Source organism: Pelophylax lessonae, assembly GCF_965119305.1.
Source record: "Pelophylax lessonae genome assembly, chromosome: 11".
In the NCBI taxonomy this organism is placed as follows: domain Eukaryota; kingdom Metazoa; phylum Chordata; class Amphibia; order Anura; family Ranidae; genus Pelophylax; species Pelophylax lessonae.
In genome coordinates, this window is record NC_138778.1 from 232,488,140 (window position 1) to 232,507,855 (window position 19,716).

At 47.3% G+C, this 19,716-nt stretch overlaps 1 protein-coding gene across 1 annotated transcript in view; it reads left to right on the forward strand.

The window, feature by feature from the left end:
* Positions 1-19,716, forward strand: part of HELZ (helicase with zinc finger) — a 211,751-nt gene that overhangs the window by 142,495 nt on the left and 49,540 nt on the right. Inside the window, exons 20-21 of the mRNA XM_082272103.1 lie at positions 1,651-1,834; positions 1,940-2,168. Of these exons, the coding sequence (XP_082128229.1) occupies positions 1,651-1,834; positions 1,940-2,168 (413 nt within the window). The remainder of the gene's footprint in view (positions 1-1,650; positions 1,835-1,939; positions 2,169-19,716) is intronic.

Here is a 19,716-nt window from a genome sequence, read left to right on the forward strand (position 1 = left end):
CACTAGAGAGCGGTGACATCACAGAGAATGCAGCCTATCCAATCACTAGAGAGCGGTGACATCTCTGAGAATGCAGCCTATCCAATCACTAGAGAGCGGTGACATCTCTGAGAATGCAGCCTATCCAATCACTAGAGAGCGGTGACATCTCTGAGAATGCAGCCTATCCAATCACTAGAGAGCGGTGACATCACTGAGAATGCAGCCTATCTAGTCAAACCCAGTCACTAAAATCAAATAGAAGTTTTAGTTTGAATGTCTTTTCAGAAGTAATTTCCAATCTTTTTAAATCTGCAGCTTTCCTTAGAATAGTCCTCTGTGTTCCTTCTGTGAGGTCCTTGTTCAGTAAGTTCTGCTATAGGGTGACAGTGCTCTCTCACATTTGTCCTCCTGCGTTGTCACCAGGGCTTATGTCCTCCTGCGTTGTCACCAGGGCTTATGTCCTCCTGCGTTGTCACCAGGGCTTATGTCCTCCTGCGTTGTCACCAGGGCTTATAAAGGAGACTATAAGCGGCCATTTCAGCACACATTTACGCAGACATGGGCCACTGTTGGCCCCCATAGGGAAATACTATGCAGACGTGGCTTGGATGTAAATGTAAGTGATTGCAGGATATTGGAAGCACTGAGATGTAACAAAAGATAAAAAGGGGAAAACCTTTTTGTTTAGATCTCATCATATTGACCAGTGGCTCATTGTTCTCTCTATATGCTATACTTATGTAGTAGTGGCAGATAGGACGTAACATACAGGGCAGAGTCAGAAGCCAGGATGCTTCCCTAATGGGACAAGCCAGCTGATGATGATCCTTTTCAACTGGCATGAGCTCTCTGGATGGATTGCCTCCTGGAATAGATCAGTGTGGTTTGCCTTTGGTGCCCTTAATGACCGCTCCACGTATATTTAAAGGGGGGGTGGCGGCTCCTGTGTGCAGAATCACGTACATGTACGTCATTCTGCATTTCTGGGGCGCGCACATGCTCCGCCAGCAAACTTACTCCTGCTGTGATTGGACCCAGTGGGAGCCAAGATACAGCGTTGCCTGGACAGCCTAGTCTTCTTACCATTAAGGTTGTTTGTGTAGATCTGGCTAAGGCGCTGTTTCCCACAGGAACTGATAGATATGCACATAAGCTGCCTGATTACTAGAAAGACAAAACATTGTGAGGAGCTTTAGTCCCTATGTCCACTTCCACCCCCCCCCCCCCCCCCAGACGTTTATGCAACACAAGTGATTATCTGACATATTATATCAGCATTTGGTACTTCATGATGTGATCCTGAGGAAGCTACGCAATTGGCGAAACATGACCAGCGCATAAAAAACGCGTACATCTCCACACTTGAATTGTGAAGTATAGATTTATAAACAAGAGGTGTTGTGTATAGAAGTATCTGATTCATGTATCAGTCTGGTATTGTTTAATGAAATACTAACGCAGCATGCAGAATCTTTTAATATTTTGTATAATAAAGTTTTGACAATTTTTTGACTCTGTCTAAAGTGGGCGCCAGTAAAGTCCAAGCAAACATGCCGGTATATTTCCTGCAAATGTTTCTTACTAGAGAATTAGGATGTGGTACGGGTAGAGGGTTTATATTTGTTCAGTAGGTAGTAAAGATCTTTCTTTTTTCTCCCCCCCCACAAGGTGTTTGAGGTGGTTGAACGTGTGGAAGAGTTGAGGCGGAAGTGGCCGGTGGCATGGGGGAAGCTGGATGATGGTAGCATTGGTGTAGTAACGCCGTACGCAGATCAGGTGTTCAGGATCCGAGCTGAACTGCGCAAGAAACGCTTGTCGGAAGTCAGCGTGGAAAGAGTCCTCAATGTCCAGGGTAAACGTCATTTCCATTGTTCTTCCATTCTGCTTCAATCACACATTCATCTTGTTGGTATAAAAGGAACAGGGAATTGAAGTGATTTTGTGTTTCGGTTTCCAGGGAAGCAGTTCAGAGTCTTATTCCTGAGCACAGTGAGGACTCGGCACACCTGTAAACACAAGCAGACCCCCATCAAACGCAAAGAGCAGCTGCTGGAGGATTCCACCGAAGACCTGGACTATGGCTTCCTGTCCAACTACAAACTCCTGAACACCGCCATTACTCGGGCCCAGTCCCTGGTGGCTGTGGTAGGAGACCCCATCGCATTGTGCTCCATCGGAAGATGCAGGTAGGCTGTTTTATGTATCTCTCTTTCATTTGTGGGAAGATGATTGTAACCTCCTTGTGCATGAAGGCCATCTTAGTATTGCTCATGTCAGACAAATGTTTTGGGGCCCCCATACAGCCATTTACAACTATCCGGTTACAGTCATTGTCACTTTATTTTAAGCTAGCAGGGTTCAGTTACCGAATGTATTATACATAAGTATTTAAAAAGTTATGGATACTTAAAGCTACATTTTCAGGCAACTTTGCAAAAAGTGATTACACACTATGAGTTAAAGCGGAGTTCCGGCCACAAAAATGTTTTTTCAATAAACAGTCAGGGCTAGTACATTCCACAATGGATAGCCTCCGAACTGTCCCAGGTCGCACTTACTTTTAGAAGAAATACTTACCTTGCAAATTTCTTCTCCAGCGCTGCCATCTCGGATGTGGGCAGCTGAAGCCAGCGCGTCCTCTTCTGCGTCCTCTTCTGCGTCCTCTTCCGTGTCCTCTTCTGCCAGAATTCGCCTGCACCGGCCCCGCTCGTCACTTCCGGTGCGGGCGCGTCATCCCTCCACAGCTTCTGGGCATGTCTAGAAGCTGTTTAGCAGGGAATGAGGGCCCGCACCGGAAGTGACGAGCGTGCCTGGTGCAGGCGCATTGATTCCTGGGAGCGATGACGTTCAGCTCCCAGGAATCAATGCAAAGAGGAAGTGACGGCGCGGGCCGCGGCCGCAGAGGGAGGAAGTGGAAGAAAGGGGAGTATATTTTTCTTCAATAACAAGGTAAGTAAACAAAAAAAAAAAATCGTAACCATCCATTTCTTTTTCAGGTGACCAAAAGCAAGCGGATGGCCCAAAATCGATTATGTCGATTTTGTGGCCGGAACTCCGCTTTAAGTCCAATTATTATTTACTACTATTTTTATACAGGATTTATATAGCACCAACAGTTTGCGCAGCACTTTACAACATGAGGGCAGACAATACAGTTACAATACAATTCAACACAGAAGGAATCGGAGGGCCTGCTCGTTAGAGCTTACAATCTAGAAGGGGAGGGTCAAGTTATACAAAAGGTAATAACTGGGGGGGGAAGATGAGCTGATGGCGAAAATTTAAATACAGTGGTTAGGTGTGGGTAGGATAGGCTTCTCTTAAGAGGAGGGTTTTCAGGGAACGTCTTAAAGCTAATAGAGTAGGAGATAGTCGGGACAGATTGGGGTAAGGAGTTCCATAGGATTAGAGAGCCTCTGGAAAAGTTTTGGAGGTGAGCATGGGGAGGTGACGAGGAAGCTAGAGAGCAGGAGTTCTTGAGAGGAACGAAGAGAGCGATTAGGTTGGTTATTTGAGACTAGGCTAGTGATGTAGTTGGGGGAAGAGATGTGGATGGCTTTGTAAGTGGTTAGTATTTTGAATTTAATTCGTTGGGTGAGTGGAAGCCAATGGAGGGATTGACAGAGAGGAGTAGCAGACACTAAGCAATTGGTAAGATGGATGAGTCTGGCAGCAGCCTTCATGATGGATTGAAGAGGGGATAGCCTATATAGAGGTAAGCCAATGAGAAGGGAGTTGCAGTATTTGAGGCGAGAGATAACCAGGGAGTGAGTTAAAAGCTTTGTGGTGGCATTTTGGAGATGTTGTGGAGGTTGAGGTGGCATGAATTGAGCAGTGATTGGACGTGGAGATTAAAGGAGAGTTCAGAGTCCAGGACTACACCTAGGACCTTGACATGTGGGGATGGGGTGATCGTTGTGCCATCGATTTTGACAGAGACATCGGGGGAAGGGGCAAGTGGTGGAGGAAAAATTATAGGTTCAGTGTTTGAGGAAGTGGTGTGACATCCAGACCGATATATCTGATAGTAAATTAGTGATACGTGAGGAGACAGAGGGAGAGAGCTGAGGGGTAGAGAAGTAGATTTGGGTATCGTCAGTGTAGAGATGGTATTGGAAGCCATGGGATGCTATCAGCTGACCCAGAGAGGAGGCGTAGATTGAAAAATGGAGAGGTCCAAGAACAGAACCTTGAGGGACCCCAACAGAGAAAGGAAGAGGAGAGGAGGAAGTAGAATTGTAAGTAATGCTAAAGGTGCTGTTGGATGAGTAGGAAGAGAACCAGTGAATGGTAAAGTCACAAAGATCAAGGGCATGGATTTTTTTGAGGAGGAGGGGTGGGTCAACCTTATCAAAGGCAGCAGAAAGGAGTAGGAGTACAGAATAGTGTCCTTTTGGATTTGCCCGTTTGTAGATCGTTTTAGTTTTAGGAGAGCAGTTTCTGTGGATTGTTGAGGACGAAATCCAGACTGAAGGGCATCAAGAAGGCTATTCTCGGCAAGGTGGTCGCTCAGTCGGTTGTAGACCAGACGTTCAAGAAATTTGGGTAAAAAGGGGAGTAAGGAAATATGGCGTAGGTTGTTAAGATTGGTTGGGTTCAGTGAGGGCTTTTTAAGTATGGGGCTGACTAGTGCATGTTTTAAAAAGTTGGGGAAGATGCCAGAAGAGAGGGAGAGGTGGCAGATGTGCGTTAGAGAGTGTTGAATAGAGGGCCAACGTAGCATTAGGGAGAGAACAGGATCCAGAGGGCAGGTGGTTAGCTGGACGTTAGAAAGTAGTTTAGCAACCTCGTTTATAGTGGTGGGGTTGAATGAAGTAATGATTGTATCTGTGGGTATGAAGTGTGAAGCGTGGAGGGTATCTGACAGCAGAGATCTCCTCACGAATTGTATCAATCTTCTGTTTGAAGTGATTGGCGATCTCGTGGGCAGTGAGTGAGTTAGTGGGTGGAGGCGGTGGACAAAGTAGAGAGTTGTAGGTAGAGAAGAGTTGACGGGGACGGGATGATAAGTTGTTAATAAGAGTGATAAAATAGGTCTGCTTGGCAGTGTGGAGGTAGGAATTGTATTTTTGGAGGGCAGATTTATATTGGTTGAAATCTTTTAGAGACCTAGTCTTGCGTCACAGGCGCTCAAGAGCATGGCTATGCTTTTTCAGACTTCTAGTGGTATCTGTTTGCCAAGGTTGAAGGGGTCGGGGCCTGATTCGGTCTGTAGTGAAGGGGGGCCAGTTTGTCCAGTGAGGCTAACAGTGAAGCATTGTAGACAGAAGTGGCTAGGTCGGTGCAGTCCAAGGGTGAGATTTTGTCATAGAGGTGGTCAGTAGCAGAGTAGATAAGAGAGGGGTTAAGATGGTGAAGGTTTCTATGGGTAACAGGCGGTTGGAGGGAGAGGAGGTAAAGGAGAGGGAGAGAGTGAAAACTAAAAAGGTATTGATCAGAGAGAGGGAAAGGATAGTTGGAGAGGTTGTGCAGAGTGCATAGGTGGGAGAAAACATGGTCAAGGATATTGCCTTCAGAGTGAGTAGAAGCGTGTATCCATTGCTTCAGGTCAAAGGAGGAGGTTAGACTGAGAAGTTTGGAAGTGGCAGGAGTGTTAGTATTAGTTGGGATGTTGAAGTCATCAAGAATGATTGTGGGGATTTCAGAAGAGAAGAAAGTAGGGTAGCCAGGCAGAGAAGTCATCAAGAAAGGTTGATACTGGACTAGGCAAACTGGAGAAAAAAAGACGAATGTGCCTCAAATGAGGAGAGTGACAGAGAAGGGTGGTAGGTGAAGTACCTGAAAGGGGTTATATGGGGCTAGAAGGATTCCGACACCCCCTTCCTTGCGTCCACTGGGTCTGGGGGAGTAAGTCCAGAGAAGACCATCACCAGCAGAAGACGCAGTGTTGGATCCATGAAGCCAGGTTTCAGTAATGGCGAGTAGATTAAATGAGTTATCAATAAAGAGGTCATAGCGAGAGGGGAGTTTGTTACAGATAGAGCGGGTATTCCAAAGGGTGCAAGAGAAAGGGAGGCTGGTCTTGGGAAGAAGAGAAATGGGAAATTGTGTTGATTTTGGCTGCAGCCAGAGGGTGCAGGGTAATGGGTGTGTAAAGTACAGGTAAATGATGGAGGCCCATGGTTTGGGGATTTATCTCCAAAGGTTAGGAGGAGCAGAAGGGTGAAGAAGGTAATATGAGAGTGTGGTTTATATAAAGAGACATGCCCCAGTTTCATGGACATTTTTTTTGTGCATGTGGATTTAGAAATATCAGGAGATGGTGAGTGCAGTAATAAGGAGAGGACAGAAGTAAGGGTGATCTATAGAAGGGAAGGTGATATATAGAAGCTGTGGGGTGAAAGAGAGAGAGAGTTGAAGGATAGAGGACACAACTGTCAGGAGTGGTAGAGAGTGCATTTTACAAGGAGAAAGAGCGGAAGGGGTAAACAAGGTCACCTGTAGTCTATGTGGTCTTCTCAGTATTTCCTGTGTTCATTCGCTTTGTGCATTCACTGAAGTGCTCCCACCTATAGAAATACCCCCACCTATATTACAGAAATATCCCCACTTATAGAAATACCCCCACTTACAGAAATACTCCCACTTATAGAAATACCCCCACTTATAGAAATACCCCCTCTTATAGAAATACCCCCTCTTACAGAAATACCCCCTCTTACAGAAATACCCCCTCTTACAGCCCCCACTTATAGAAAGAGCTCCACAGTAAATGTGCCTATCCCCAAGAGATGCTTCGATTTATACTGTTAGGGAGGGGGGTGGGTGCTTAGATTTATACTGATAGGGATGGGGGTGGGTGCTTAGATTTATACTGATAGGGATGGGGGTGGGTGCTTAGATTTATACTGTTAGGGATGGGGGTGGGTGCTTAGATTTATACTGTTAGGGATGGGGGTGGGTGCTTAGATTTATACTGTTAGGGATGGGGGTGGGTGCTTAGATTTATACTGTTGGGTATGGGGGTGGGTGCTTAGATTTATACTGATAGGGATGGGGGTGGGTGCTTAGATTTATACTGATGGGGGTGGGTGCTTAGATTTATACTGATGGGGGTGGGTGCTTAGATTTATACTGATAGGGATGGGGGTTGGTGCTTAGATTTATACTGTTAGGGATGGGGGTGGGTGCTTAGATTTATACTGTTAGGGATGGGGGTGGGTGCTTAGATTTATACTGTTGGGTATGGGGGTGGGTGCTTAGATTTATACTGATAGGGATGGGGGTGGGTGCTTAGATTTATACTGTTAGGGATGGGGGTGGGTGCTTAGATTTATACTGTTGGGTATGGGGGTGGGTGCTTAGATTTATACTGATAGGGATGGGGGTGGGTGCTTAGATTTATACTGTTAGGGATGGGGGCGGGTGCTTAGATTTATACTGATAGGGATGGGGGTTGGTGCTTAGATTTATACTTTTAGGGATGGGGGTGGGTGCTTAGATTTATACTGTTGGGTATGGGGGTGGGTGCTTAGATTTATACTGTTGGGTATGGGGGCGGGTGCTTAGATTTATACTGATAGGGATGGGGGTTGGTGCTTAGATTTATACTGTTGGGTATGGGGGTGGGTGCTTTCCAATTATCTAATGAGGAATTAATAAAAGCTGGCTAAACAGAGCACAATTCTCACTTCAAGAGGGCACTAAAGATAACAGGGCATTATTCTCACAATGCAGCGGTATGCCCACCTAAGGTGGTATCCTCAATTGAAAACCTGGGAGTAATTATTACATTATAACAAACGGAAGCCCTGAAACGTAATATATTACATACATTGGTATCCTCTTTTTTTGGGATTTTTTAGGCAAATATTCACAAAAAAGAATCATAAAAAAATAACATTTATTGAATTTCATATATAAAAACACCAACAAATCCCTCAACTGGGAATGTCAAAATTAAAAAAGGGACCCTTACACAACATTGGGTCAAATGGTCAATTAATCATTACTTTAACTGACAATTGCGCGGTCGTGCGATGCTGTACTCAAAATTGATGTTGATTTTTTTTTCCCCACAAATAGATCTTTTTTTTGGTGGTATTTGATCACCTCTGCGATTTAAATTTTTTGCACTAAAAACAAAAATAGAACGACAATTCTGAAAGAAAAAAAAAACACTATTTTTCACATTCTGCTATATGAAATTCCCCCCCAAAAAATCATTTTAGGCCAATTTGTTTTCTGCTTCAAATTTTTGCTATAAAAAAAAATCACAATAAGCGTATTTTGATTGGTTTGCGCAAAAGTTATTGCGTCTTCAAACTACGGGAAAGATTTCTGTCATTTTTATAATGACGGTGATCTGCAATTTTTAGCGGGACTGCGACATTGCGGCGGACAGATCAGGCCCTTAACTGACATTTTTGACACTTTTGGGGGGACCAGGGTCACACGTATACGTACTTGCATCACACTCTACTTACGAACGTCAAAAAAAAAAAGAAAATCGGACGAGAAATTTCGTGAACATTATTCACTATCAACTAAAAACGGTAATGAACGCTGAGCGAGAGAGAGAAAAATCGGAGGATATTTCGTCCGATTTCCGTCAAGTGTGGACGGGCCTTTACACCCTAAGTTTATTAAGATAGGATAATTATACCGGATTTGTGGGATGAGGACTGGGAGGAAGCGTCTAACTCCCATATGACCGTCTCACCGGCTATTAATAACAAACCTATTCAATTATAAATGATTCACCAGTCATACCTGGAAAAGGGGTTTTGATCTCTAGGATGCCCTATAGTAAGGTTTTGCCACCATCCCTGTGAAATCGTTGTGTTTTGGGTTTGGTTCCCTGGACTTTAAGGGCAATAGTAAACAGTAAAGTATCATAGAATAAGTCCCCGTTCACACTAAGGCGACCTGGTCGCCTCACAGGTCGCCGTAGGTCGCCTCCCATAGGGAAGCTGCAGACCCGTTCTAATAGGAGCGACACAAGTCGCTCCAACTTAGAAAAAGGGTCCGGAGCTTCTTTGGGGCGACCAGGAGGTGACCGCCATAGACTTCAATGTTATGAAGTCCATGGCAGCCGCTCCGAGGTCGCGGCGCGCTGCTCGCACCATGACCTCGGAGGTCGCGGTACGAAGTAGCGTCGCCCCCTATGTGAACGGGGCCTAAGAATTGAACAGGTTATTTTCAAAAAAGTTTTACAAGGTAATAGACAAGTTTGTCGTGGATGGGTTTAACCACTTTACCACCGGAGGATTTTGCTGTCTTATGTCCAGGCCACTTTTTGCGATTCGGCGCTGTGCGAATTTAACGAACAATTGCGCGGTCGTGCGATGCCGTACCCAAACAAAATTTACGTCCTTTTTTTTCCCACAAACAGAGCTTTCTTTTGGTGGTATTTGATCACCTGTGCGATTTTTACTTTTTGCACTATAAACAAAATGGCGTAAATTTTGAAAAAATAACAATATTTTTCAAAATTTTTTATATGAAATTCCCCCCAAAAAAATGTAAAAATCAAAATTTTTTTTAATTTTTGGCCAATTTGTTTTCTGCTACCTATGTTTGGTAAAAAAAATCACAATAAGCTTATTTTGATTGGTTTGCGCAAAAGTTATTGTGTTTACTAAGTAAGGGAAAGATTTTTGTCATTTTTGGTGTTTTTTTTTTTTTTTAACGAGTAATGGCGGCGATTTGCGTTTTTTTTTTTTTTTGCGGGACTGCGACATTGCGGTGGACAGATCGGACCCCTGACTGACATTTTTGACACTTTTGGGGTTACCAGTGACATTACTGCAGTAATCAGTGCTATAAATATGCACTGTTACTGTAAAAATGACACTGGCAGGGAAGGGGGTTAATTTTATTGGAGAGGGAGGGGTTAATGTATGCCTGGTGCTTACTAACGTGTGGGGGGGGGGGGGGGAGGTGACTGAGTGACACAGGGACAGATCCAGGTTCAGCAATGCTAAACACTCCAATCTGTGACTCCCTGTCACTTAGGAGATCCGCCCGCTCTGTTTACACAAGTGGGCGGATCTCCAAACTCTATTCCCCGACGATCGGGGAAGAGCAGCGGCGACCGCCGCCGCTCCTCCCCTGGCCCGACTCCCGCTGTGAATGAATACAGCGGGAGCGAGCCTCCGGCGGTGCGCGAGCCTCCGGCGGTGCGCGAGCACCGCCCACAAGGGGAGGAGTCCAGCAACATAGGTCTATGTCGCTGGACGATAACTAACCACTTTGCCGCAGTAGAGCTCGAGTGAGCGGTCGGCAAGTGGTTAAGGTCCATCGGTGAGAGAAGTGAACAAGTTAGAAAGGTAGGTGAGAAGGTGAAAAATGATGACTTTTGAGGACCATTTGTCTCTGTTGTTCCATGCGTGTATTTCAGGCTTGGAACTTTGTTCAGAGGAAAATGTCCAGGAGATTATCCTACGCGTTTCGGCTGTATAGGTGTTAGCCTTTTTCAAGGATAAGTCACCATGTATCTTTCTTTTGTCTGGTCCATGTGCGAAAGGTTTTCCCCAGGTTTCTAAGTCGCATCAGGAACTAAGGCTGCTTAGGCTAAATCATATAGATTAGCTGTACTGGTAGAATCCAAAAAAAGGAGTTCCTCAAGATGAGAAACTTTGTAGTTTTTGTCAGGTATAGCGGAAAAAAAAACGGTTCAAGGTGCAGCATCTCCCGGGGTGTTGTCTCTCCCTCAGCTGGAGAACTTCTCTCCAGCTGAGGGAGAGATCAGTGCTGTATTTGGGCCTAGGCTGACAAGGCCCAGGCCTAGGCGGCACTTTGCAGGGGGGCGTCAAAAAAGCCGCCCCCCTCCACCTTAGACTCTAATAAAGCTGCCTCTCTCACCTGCTCCTCTCTCTCACCCCCTCTCTCATATCCTCTCTCTCACCCCCCCCCCCAACCTCTCTCTCTCACCCCCCTCTCTCTAACCTCTCTCTCACCCCCCTCTCTCTAACCTCTCTCTCACACCCCCCCCCTCTAACCTCTCTCTCTCTCTCACCCCCCTCTCTCATATCCTCTCTCTCACCCCCCTCTTTCCCTCTCTCATCCTCTCTCTCACCCTCTCTCTCACCCCCCTCTTTCCCTCTCTCATCCTCTCTCTCACCCCCCTCTTTCCCTCTCTCATCCTCTCTCACCCCCCTCTTTCCCTCTCTCATCCTCTCAACCCCCTCTTTCCCTCTCTCATCCTCTCACCCCCTCTTTCCCTCTCTCATCCTCTCTCTCACCCCCCTCTTTCCCTCTCTCATCCTCTCTCACCCCCCTCTTTCCCTCTCTCATCCTCTCTCTCACCCCCCTCTTTCCCTCTCTCATCCTCTCTCTCACCCCCCTCTTTCCCTCTCTCATCCTCTCTCTCACCCCCCTCTTTCCCTCTCTCATCCTCTCTCTCTCACCCCCCTCTTTCCCTCTCTCATCCTCTCTCACCCCCCTCTTTCCCTCTCTCATCCTCTCTCTCTCACCCCCCTCTTTCCCTCTCTCATCCTCTCTCTCTCACCCCCCTCTTTCCCTCTCTCATCCTCTCTCTCTCACCCCCCTCTTTCCCTCTCTCATCCTCTCTCTCACCCCCCTCTTTCCCTCTCTCATCCTCTCTCTCACCCCCCTCTTTCCCTCTCTCATCCTCTCTCTCACCCCCCTCTTTCCCTCTCTCATCCTCTCTCTCACCCCCCTCTTTCCCTCTCTCATCCTCTCTCTCACCCCCCTCTTTCCCTCTCTCATCCTCTCTCTCACCCCCCTCTTTCCCTCCTCATCCTCTCTCACCCCCCTCTTTCCCTCTCTCATCCTCTCTCACCCCCCTCTTTCCCTCTCTCATCCTCTCTCACCCCCCTCTTTCCCTCTCTCATCCTCTCTCACCCCCCTCTTTCCCTCTCTCATCCCCTTCTCTCTCTCACCCCCCTTTCTCTGTCTCTAATCCCCTCTCTCTCATCCCCCCTTTCTCTGTCTCCTAATCCCCTCTCTCTCATCCCCCCTCTCTTCTCTCACTCACATTCACCCACTCACTCACCCACTCTCTCTCTTCACTCACCCACTCTCTCTCTCTCTCTCTCTCTCTCTCACACTCACCCACTCTCTCTCTCTCTCTCTCACTCACTCACCCACTCTCTCTCTCTCTCACCCACCTCTCTCACTCACCCACTCTCTCTCTCTCTCACTCACTCACCCACTCTCTCTCTCACTCACTCACTCACCCACTCTCTCTCTCACTCACTCACCCACTCTCTCTCTCACTCACTCACCCACTCTCTCTCTCTCTCCCCACCCACTCTCTCTCTCTCACTCACTCACCCACTCTCTCTCTCTCTCACTCACCCCTCTCTCTCTCTCACTCACTCACCCACTCCTCTCTCTCTCTCACTCACTCACCCACTCTCTCTCTCTCTCACTCACTCACCCACTCTCTCCTCCTCTCACTCACTCACCCACTCTCTCTCTCTCTCACTCACTCACCCACTCTCTCTCTCTCACTCACTCACCCACTCTCTCTCTCTCTCACTCACTCACCCACTCTCACTCTCACTCACCCACTCACCCACTCACTCACTCACTCACCCACTCTCTCCTCTCTCACTCCTCACCCACCTCCTCCTCCACTCACTCACCCACTCCCTATCTCTCTCACTCACTCACCACCTCTCTCTCTCTCTCACACAACCACTCTCTCTCACTCACTCCTCACCCACTCTCTCTCTCTCACTCACCCACTCTCTCTCTCACTCACTCACCCACTCTCTCTCTCTCACTCACTCACCCACTCTCTCTCTCACTCACTCACCCACTCTCTCCTCTCACTCACTCACCCACTCTCTCTCTCTCACTCACTCACCCACTCTCTCTCTCTCACTCACTCACCCACTCTCTCTCTCTCACTCACTCACCCACTCTCTCTCTCTCACTCACTCACCCACTCTCTCTCTCTCACTCACTCACCCACTCTCTCTCTCTCTCACTCACCCACTCTCTCTCTCTCACTCACTCACCCACTCTCTCTCTCTCACTCACTCACCCACTCTCTCTCTCTCACTCACTCACCCACTCTCTCTCTCTCACTCACTCACCCACTCTCTCTCTCTCACTCACTCACCCACTCTCTCTCTCACTCACTCACCCACTCTCTCTCTCACTCACTCACCCACTCTCTCTCTCACTCACTCACCCACTCTCTCTCTCACTCACTCACCCACTCTCTCTCTCACTCACTCACCCACTCTCTCTCTCACTCACTCACCCACTCTCTCTCTCACTCACTCACCCACTCTCTCTCTCACTCACTCACCCACTCTCTCTCTCACTCACTCACCCACTCTCTCTCTCACTCACTCACCCACTCTCTCTCTCACTCACTCACCCACTCTCTCTCTCACTCACTCACCCACTCTCTCTCTCACTCACTCACCCACTCTCTCCCTCTCATTCCTCCTCTCTCTCCCTTCTCCTCTCTCTCCCTCCCTCACCCACCCCCCTCTCTCTCCCACCCCCTTCTCTCTCTCTCCCACCCCCTCTCAACCCCACTCGTGACATCTCAGAGGTTCATGCTGGGACTTGTAGTCCTTCAATTTTGGAGGGAGTCACATCCATTAAAAAGGAAGGAGTGGGGCAAACTTACATAGAAGGGGGAGGGGGGTGCCCAATTTTAGTCTTTCCTAGGGCAGCACAAAACCAAAATACACCACTGGGAGAGATAACACCCCAGGAGATGCTGCACCTTGAACCGTTTTTTTTTGCACAGCTGGATCACCGCTTTAAACAAAGAAAAAAAAAATATCACTTTAAGATCCTATTCCAGTCAGCATTTTAGGGTCGGGTTCACTTTAAGTGTTGTAACGCATGCAGCGGGGATCGGATTTATCAGCAGCGCATTTTGAGCCAATCCTCCTTACCAGCCAAGGCTAATTGGAGTCTGAAAAACAAGCTGGTTAAGCGGGGAATGTGCGGCTGGTCATGTAAACAAATCATTTGCAGAGATAGAACTTCACCATCAAAAGCCGACCAGAAGCAGCACAGCAGCGAGATGAGACGGGCGGAGCGTGCGGAGGGTGCCCGGGCCGCTGCGCTCTCTCTTCTAATCTTCTCTGTTTGATAACGCTTGCCGGGTGTCATGGCAGAACCCGCCTTATTTCAAGGGAAAACCTGCAACCATCGTTTATACGGCGCTTGCAGCTGACATCACCGGACATCACAGAACTGATTGGAAGTGCTCTCGGCAGAGGCGGAGAGGCCGCCTATTGTGACACACAATGCAGAGAGAAGAAGATTTGGGTCATTACTGGAACTATTGCTGGAAAGCAATTTGCAGTGTGGATTTCACACGGTGTTCCGTATTTTCCCAGTCCCATTTCAGAGACAGATCTGTGCAGTAAAGCCTTCTTAAAACAGAAGGTATTCACACGTCTCATCCAATCACATAGTGACACATGGAATACTTTCTATTTTAAGGTGGCTTTACTGTGCTCCACACCTATTTGGTTCCTTAACCACTTGCCGACCGACTGCCGCAGATATACTGCGCCAGGCTGGCTCCGCTGCGTGAACCGACGTATAGGTACGTCAATTCGGTGGAGCACTCCTGGGGGTGCGCACCCCCATTAGGCAGCGAGGAATCTGATGCACGATCGCCGGCCCCGTGGATTTCTTAACCACTTGCCAACTTACCGCCACAGATATAATGCGGCAGGCTCGCTCTGCTGCGCGAAGCGACGTATAGGTAAGTCGGTTCAGTGGAGGGCCCCCGGGGGTGTGCGCCCCCATTAGGAGGCCGGGAATCTGATCCACGGGGCCGTGGCCACAATCGCAGCCATCACCCTTGATTGCCATCGGCACCCGCGATCCCTCCCTGTGGCGACAGAATGGCAGTCTGCTGTTGTAAACACGGCAGACTGTCATTCTCTCTGGAATGAGCACAGAGGGCCTATGATCCTCCCATTTAGGGACACAGGTCTCTCTGTTGATTCCACAAGTCCCTCCCCAATACAGTTAGAAAGCACCCCTTAGGCTCACACTTAACCCTTTGATCGCCCCTGGGTTAACCCCTTCCCGTGTCATTAGTACAGTAACAGTGCATATTTTTAATCAGTCGCAACCAGGATAAGATTAATTGCTACAAGCACTCAACTATCTCACAAGTGCAATCGCAATATATCTAAAAATGCTGCGCGATTAATAGTGAACCAACCAGTGGTCAAATGCTTATGTGGATCAATGAATGTATTAATTTATTGATCCACATTTGCATTTGACCACTGGTTGGTTCACTATTAATCGCGCAGCATTTTTTTAGATATACAGTGCAGATATGTGACCCCAATGGAAAAAAAGCCCAGTCCAGTGAGGCCACACATCTGCGTACTGTCGGCGTGAAGGGGTTAAAGGCACAGGGTTGCACTGGACACCCAGCAAGAGCACAATGGCGGGTGGAGGAGTTTAGTGTGTTCCCCATGCAAAAGCCAGTGAACAAAATATACAAAAAGATGGCTGACACCCCAGTTTAGTTATGGATAAAGGGGTACGAATTAAAGATCGACCAATGTTGTTGTTGTTGTTTTTTTTTTTTTTTTTTGGGCCGATACCGATTTTCCGGTAACCCTTCAGGCTGATATAGTGGATATTAGGTGCCAATATTCTGCACATATAAAGTTTTATTTTTACACTGTCCTTTTAATTTTTTTTTTTTTTTTTTTTCACTTTTATTGCTGTCACAAGCAATGTAAACATCCTTGTGACAGTAATAGGCAGTGACAGGTACTCTTTATGGAGAAAGTAAAAAATTTCAATATTTCTATTCTCGACTGCGCTCTCAACCACAAATATTCAATAATATAATATATAATATATTGTGAATAGAAAAACAATATTGAAATGTGAATAAAACTAAAATTATTGGGAATAAAATTAAAATGTAAAATTGTCCAACACCATAAAGTGCTCCGGAAATTATGGTGATTTATTCGTAAACTCCAACTCTTCCAAGAAATCATGAATTGTGATAAAGTGTTCACCAGCGTCAAATAGAATGTCTGCTCACCAGAAGTAGGATTTTTACACTTGTTCAATCAATGAGAGGTCTCCCTCATAGTAATGGAAACTTCACACTCTTTTCACTACTTAAATGGAGCTCCGATTATTAGAGTAAAAAGTTTAGAAGAGCACTCTTTGTATAGTATTTCTCGTTTATTAGTGGCGCATAATAGTTAAAAACTTACAAGACCGATGATCCACAAAGTCTCATTCATATAGCAGAGATGCCATTCCGGGTTCCAGGCTAGAGGAAGTGACGTGTTACGTTGTATTACCCTACGCGCGTTTCGTCAGTACGTCCGACGTCATTAGGGGGTCACATGACCGGACATGTCGCCTCCTTTATACTACCATCGACTCAGGATATCCAATCCTTCACAATCCTCCTAAAACTGTATATATTTCAATCTCCTCTTAAAACTGTATATATTTCAATCTCCTCTTAAAACTGTATATATTTCAATCAAACTCTTTATGGAGATATCGGGGGTCTAAAAGACCCCAAATCCCTCCGCTGCACGTAAAGCGGAGTTTCACCCAAAAGTGGGACTTCGCTTTAGGTAGTAATAACCCCCTGACATGCCACATTTGGCATGTCATTTTTTTGTGGGGGGGGGGAGCGGATACCTAGTTTTGACAGGTACCCGCTCCCACTTCCGCTCGGAGCACCGCGACGCCCTGAGCAGAAGTTCTCCTATCCCCCTCCCTCCCTGCAATCTTCTGGGACATGTCAGAGGTCCCAGAAGATTGCCGGCCAATCAAGACGCGCAGCGCAACTCGTGCATGCGCAGTGCGTACCCGGCTGTGAAGCCGCAAGCTGTCACAGCCGGGTGCCCGCACCAGTGATGCCAGCGCCACCGAGACCAGAGGGAGAGGATCGAGGCTTCGGACGGCCGCATCACTGGACCATGGGACAGGTGAGTGCGTGTTTATTAAAAGTCAGCAGCTACAGAAACGGCTGGAACTCCGCTTTAAAAGCATTCAAAATGCCAAGTTTGGCTTTTGTGAATGTTGTCTTTTTTTTTTTTTTCTTAATCTGGCGCCTTTAAGGCTCCAGTACCTGGAAGTGATGTTATGACATTACTTTTGGGTTTTTACATCTGAGACCCAAACAAAGCTGAATGCGGCTTTGTTTGGGTCTTGGGCCAGCCGGCGGATGTGCCGACTGGTTGCTCGGGTCTCAGGAGACCCAGGCGAGGCGCGGGTGGGAGGTGGGTGGGGGGCAACCTCTCCCTCACCTTGTAATGACAGCCGAGCAGCTGCTCAGCCGCATCAGTTGGTATTACAAGAAAGCCGACCCTTGGCTCTAAAAAATACCAGGGTGATGCCTCTAGCTGCAGGCATCACTCCGGTACAACCACTTGAAGAAATATTGGTCATATTGACAAGTTTGTGGCCAATACTTAAAAAAAAGTGAATATCGGCCTCTGATAATTGGTCCCACCGATAATCGGTTGATTCCTACTACAAATGTGCCACAAAATTGCTTCTGAAAAAAGCTATTGGGGTGCCACTGAAAATGCCCCCCTTTGTTACCCTGGGGATTTCAGAATGATAATAATTGAACATGCTTATCGCAATATATTTCTGCAAACATCTCCTTTCAGAACACCCGACAACCTTCGATAAATGACCGGAAACACCATGAAAAGTGCGTTTGCAGACCAGCAGAAGTAAATGATGTTGGCGCGTCTTTATTGGAATGGACTGGAAAAAAGGCCCTCCTGTAGGGTTCTAGGGGGGACGGAGCGCATAATAAAAAATACAACCAGCTGATGAGACAGATTTGTGACCGTGGCTGGTATGCGATTACCTCGTGTGACTCTACCGCTGGCGCTGTGGGCCGTACGCGGAGGACGGGTGACACATACATGAGCCCCTCACACTCCAGTAATTAGGAGAGCCTGTCTTAGCACTGTTTCTGTGTTTAGCATGAAAATCGTTGGCTGAGAACATTTCAGGCTGCAGAAGTCATGAAATATTTATCTCCTGGACGGCTGGCATAGTTTCATGCCTCTCCCACCCGCCTGACATCAAACTAGGAGGAAGGAGAGCGCCGCAGCCGACGTTAATTAGCCGCTTTCTTTTCTAACCGTGCCGCAGATGTTACCATCCACTCATCAGATCCCCTGGATTTCAGTCGGATCATTCGATGGTGAATACAAAAAGTGTGTGCAACGCTAAAACAATATCAATGATATCAATAAAACACAAAGTGCTGTGCTTGTGAACAAAACAAAACCAGTCCAAAGGTGCATGAAAAGTCCATAATCCAGAGATTATAATAAAGTGTGCATATAGAGCAGTGATGGCGAACCTATGGCATGCGTGCCACAGCTGGCATACAGAGCCCTCTCTGTGGGCACGTGAGCCGTCTCATGATCGCAGGTAAAGGGAGATCCATGAAGAGTCCAGGTTCGTGGGGGCGGGAGCGCGGCAGCAAACATCGGCAAGGGCGAGGTGTGGGAATCTATCTGCACAAGGCGGGTAAGTGGGTGGTCCTGCAACCTCCACGGGGTAGGTGAAGAGATGGGCCGGAGAGCCCGAAAAGGGAGAAAAAAAGCTTCACTACCTCCTTGACCCCCGAAGAGATGAGCAGTGGGTGCAGTATACCAGGGCCCCCCAGTGCCTGAACTCCTCAAACCTCCTTTCTGCTAAAACACCAACATTGAGTTTAGGTGAACAGGCTGAATGGAAGACGAGGACGGGCGGGAGGCGCGGGCTACAAGGGAGCCGCTAGAAGCAACAGAACAGAGAGCCACACGGAGGCATGGAAGGTACCAGACATGATCATACACAGACCTACCTGGATACGGGGGGGGCGGAGCAGCTACTGCAAATAGGGACAGAGCTGAGAGTCTTTCTCTCTCATCTGCCTCCTCACTCTCCTCTCTCTCTCTCTCTCAGCCCCTTCCCCATCTCTCTCATCTCCCTTCTCTCTCTCTCTCAACCCCCCCTCTCTCAGCCCCATTCTCTCTCCCTCAACCCCCCCTCTCTCTGTCCCCTTCTCTTACACGCCTCCCTCTTTGTTCCCCTTCTCTTTCTTACACCTCTCTCTCTCTCTTTTTCTGTCCCCCCTCTCTCTCTCTCTCACAACCCCTGAGCATTTTGAGCAGTGCTGGGTGTCACTGCTGCCCCTGGAGGATGGGGATTGCAAAGTGCACAGGTGATTGGGGAGCGGGCGCTGCACCTGCCGGGGAAGGTGGGAACTCCTATAGAGGCCATTACTATAGCAAGCCGTGTGTAATCTCCTCTCGGGGATCAGGCATATGGTGGGGTGAGCGGAGTTCTGTACTCCCCCCCCCCCCCCCCCCCCCTGCCCCCTCCTCTGGATGCAGTCACATGACCTTTGGCACGCTGCTCTTGCACCTGTTGCAGTTTGCCATTATATATATATATATATATATATATATATATATATATATATATATATATATATATATAGTGTCAGAACACTCACCAGATGTAATATCAAATAATGCAGTGAAAATTGATACACCACAAGTGAATAGTATTCTTGAAAAGGTGCTCCTTCTTTACCATATGTATGCACTCACCATAAATCGCATATAAATTAACCTGAAAAACAATCTAAACGAAATCTGGAATGCCGGCCTGGTCTGTAGGACCACCCCTTCGGTCGCCGTGCGCTGGATATGCTGTATAGATGCTCACCAGATGGAGCCAGAAATGCTCATATAGTGTAGTATTTATTTAAAAAGTAAAAAACATGTATATGTTTAAAAGCAAACAAATGGCCAAAACTCA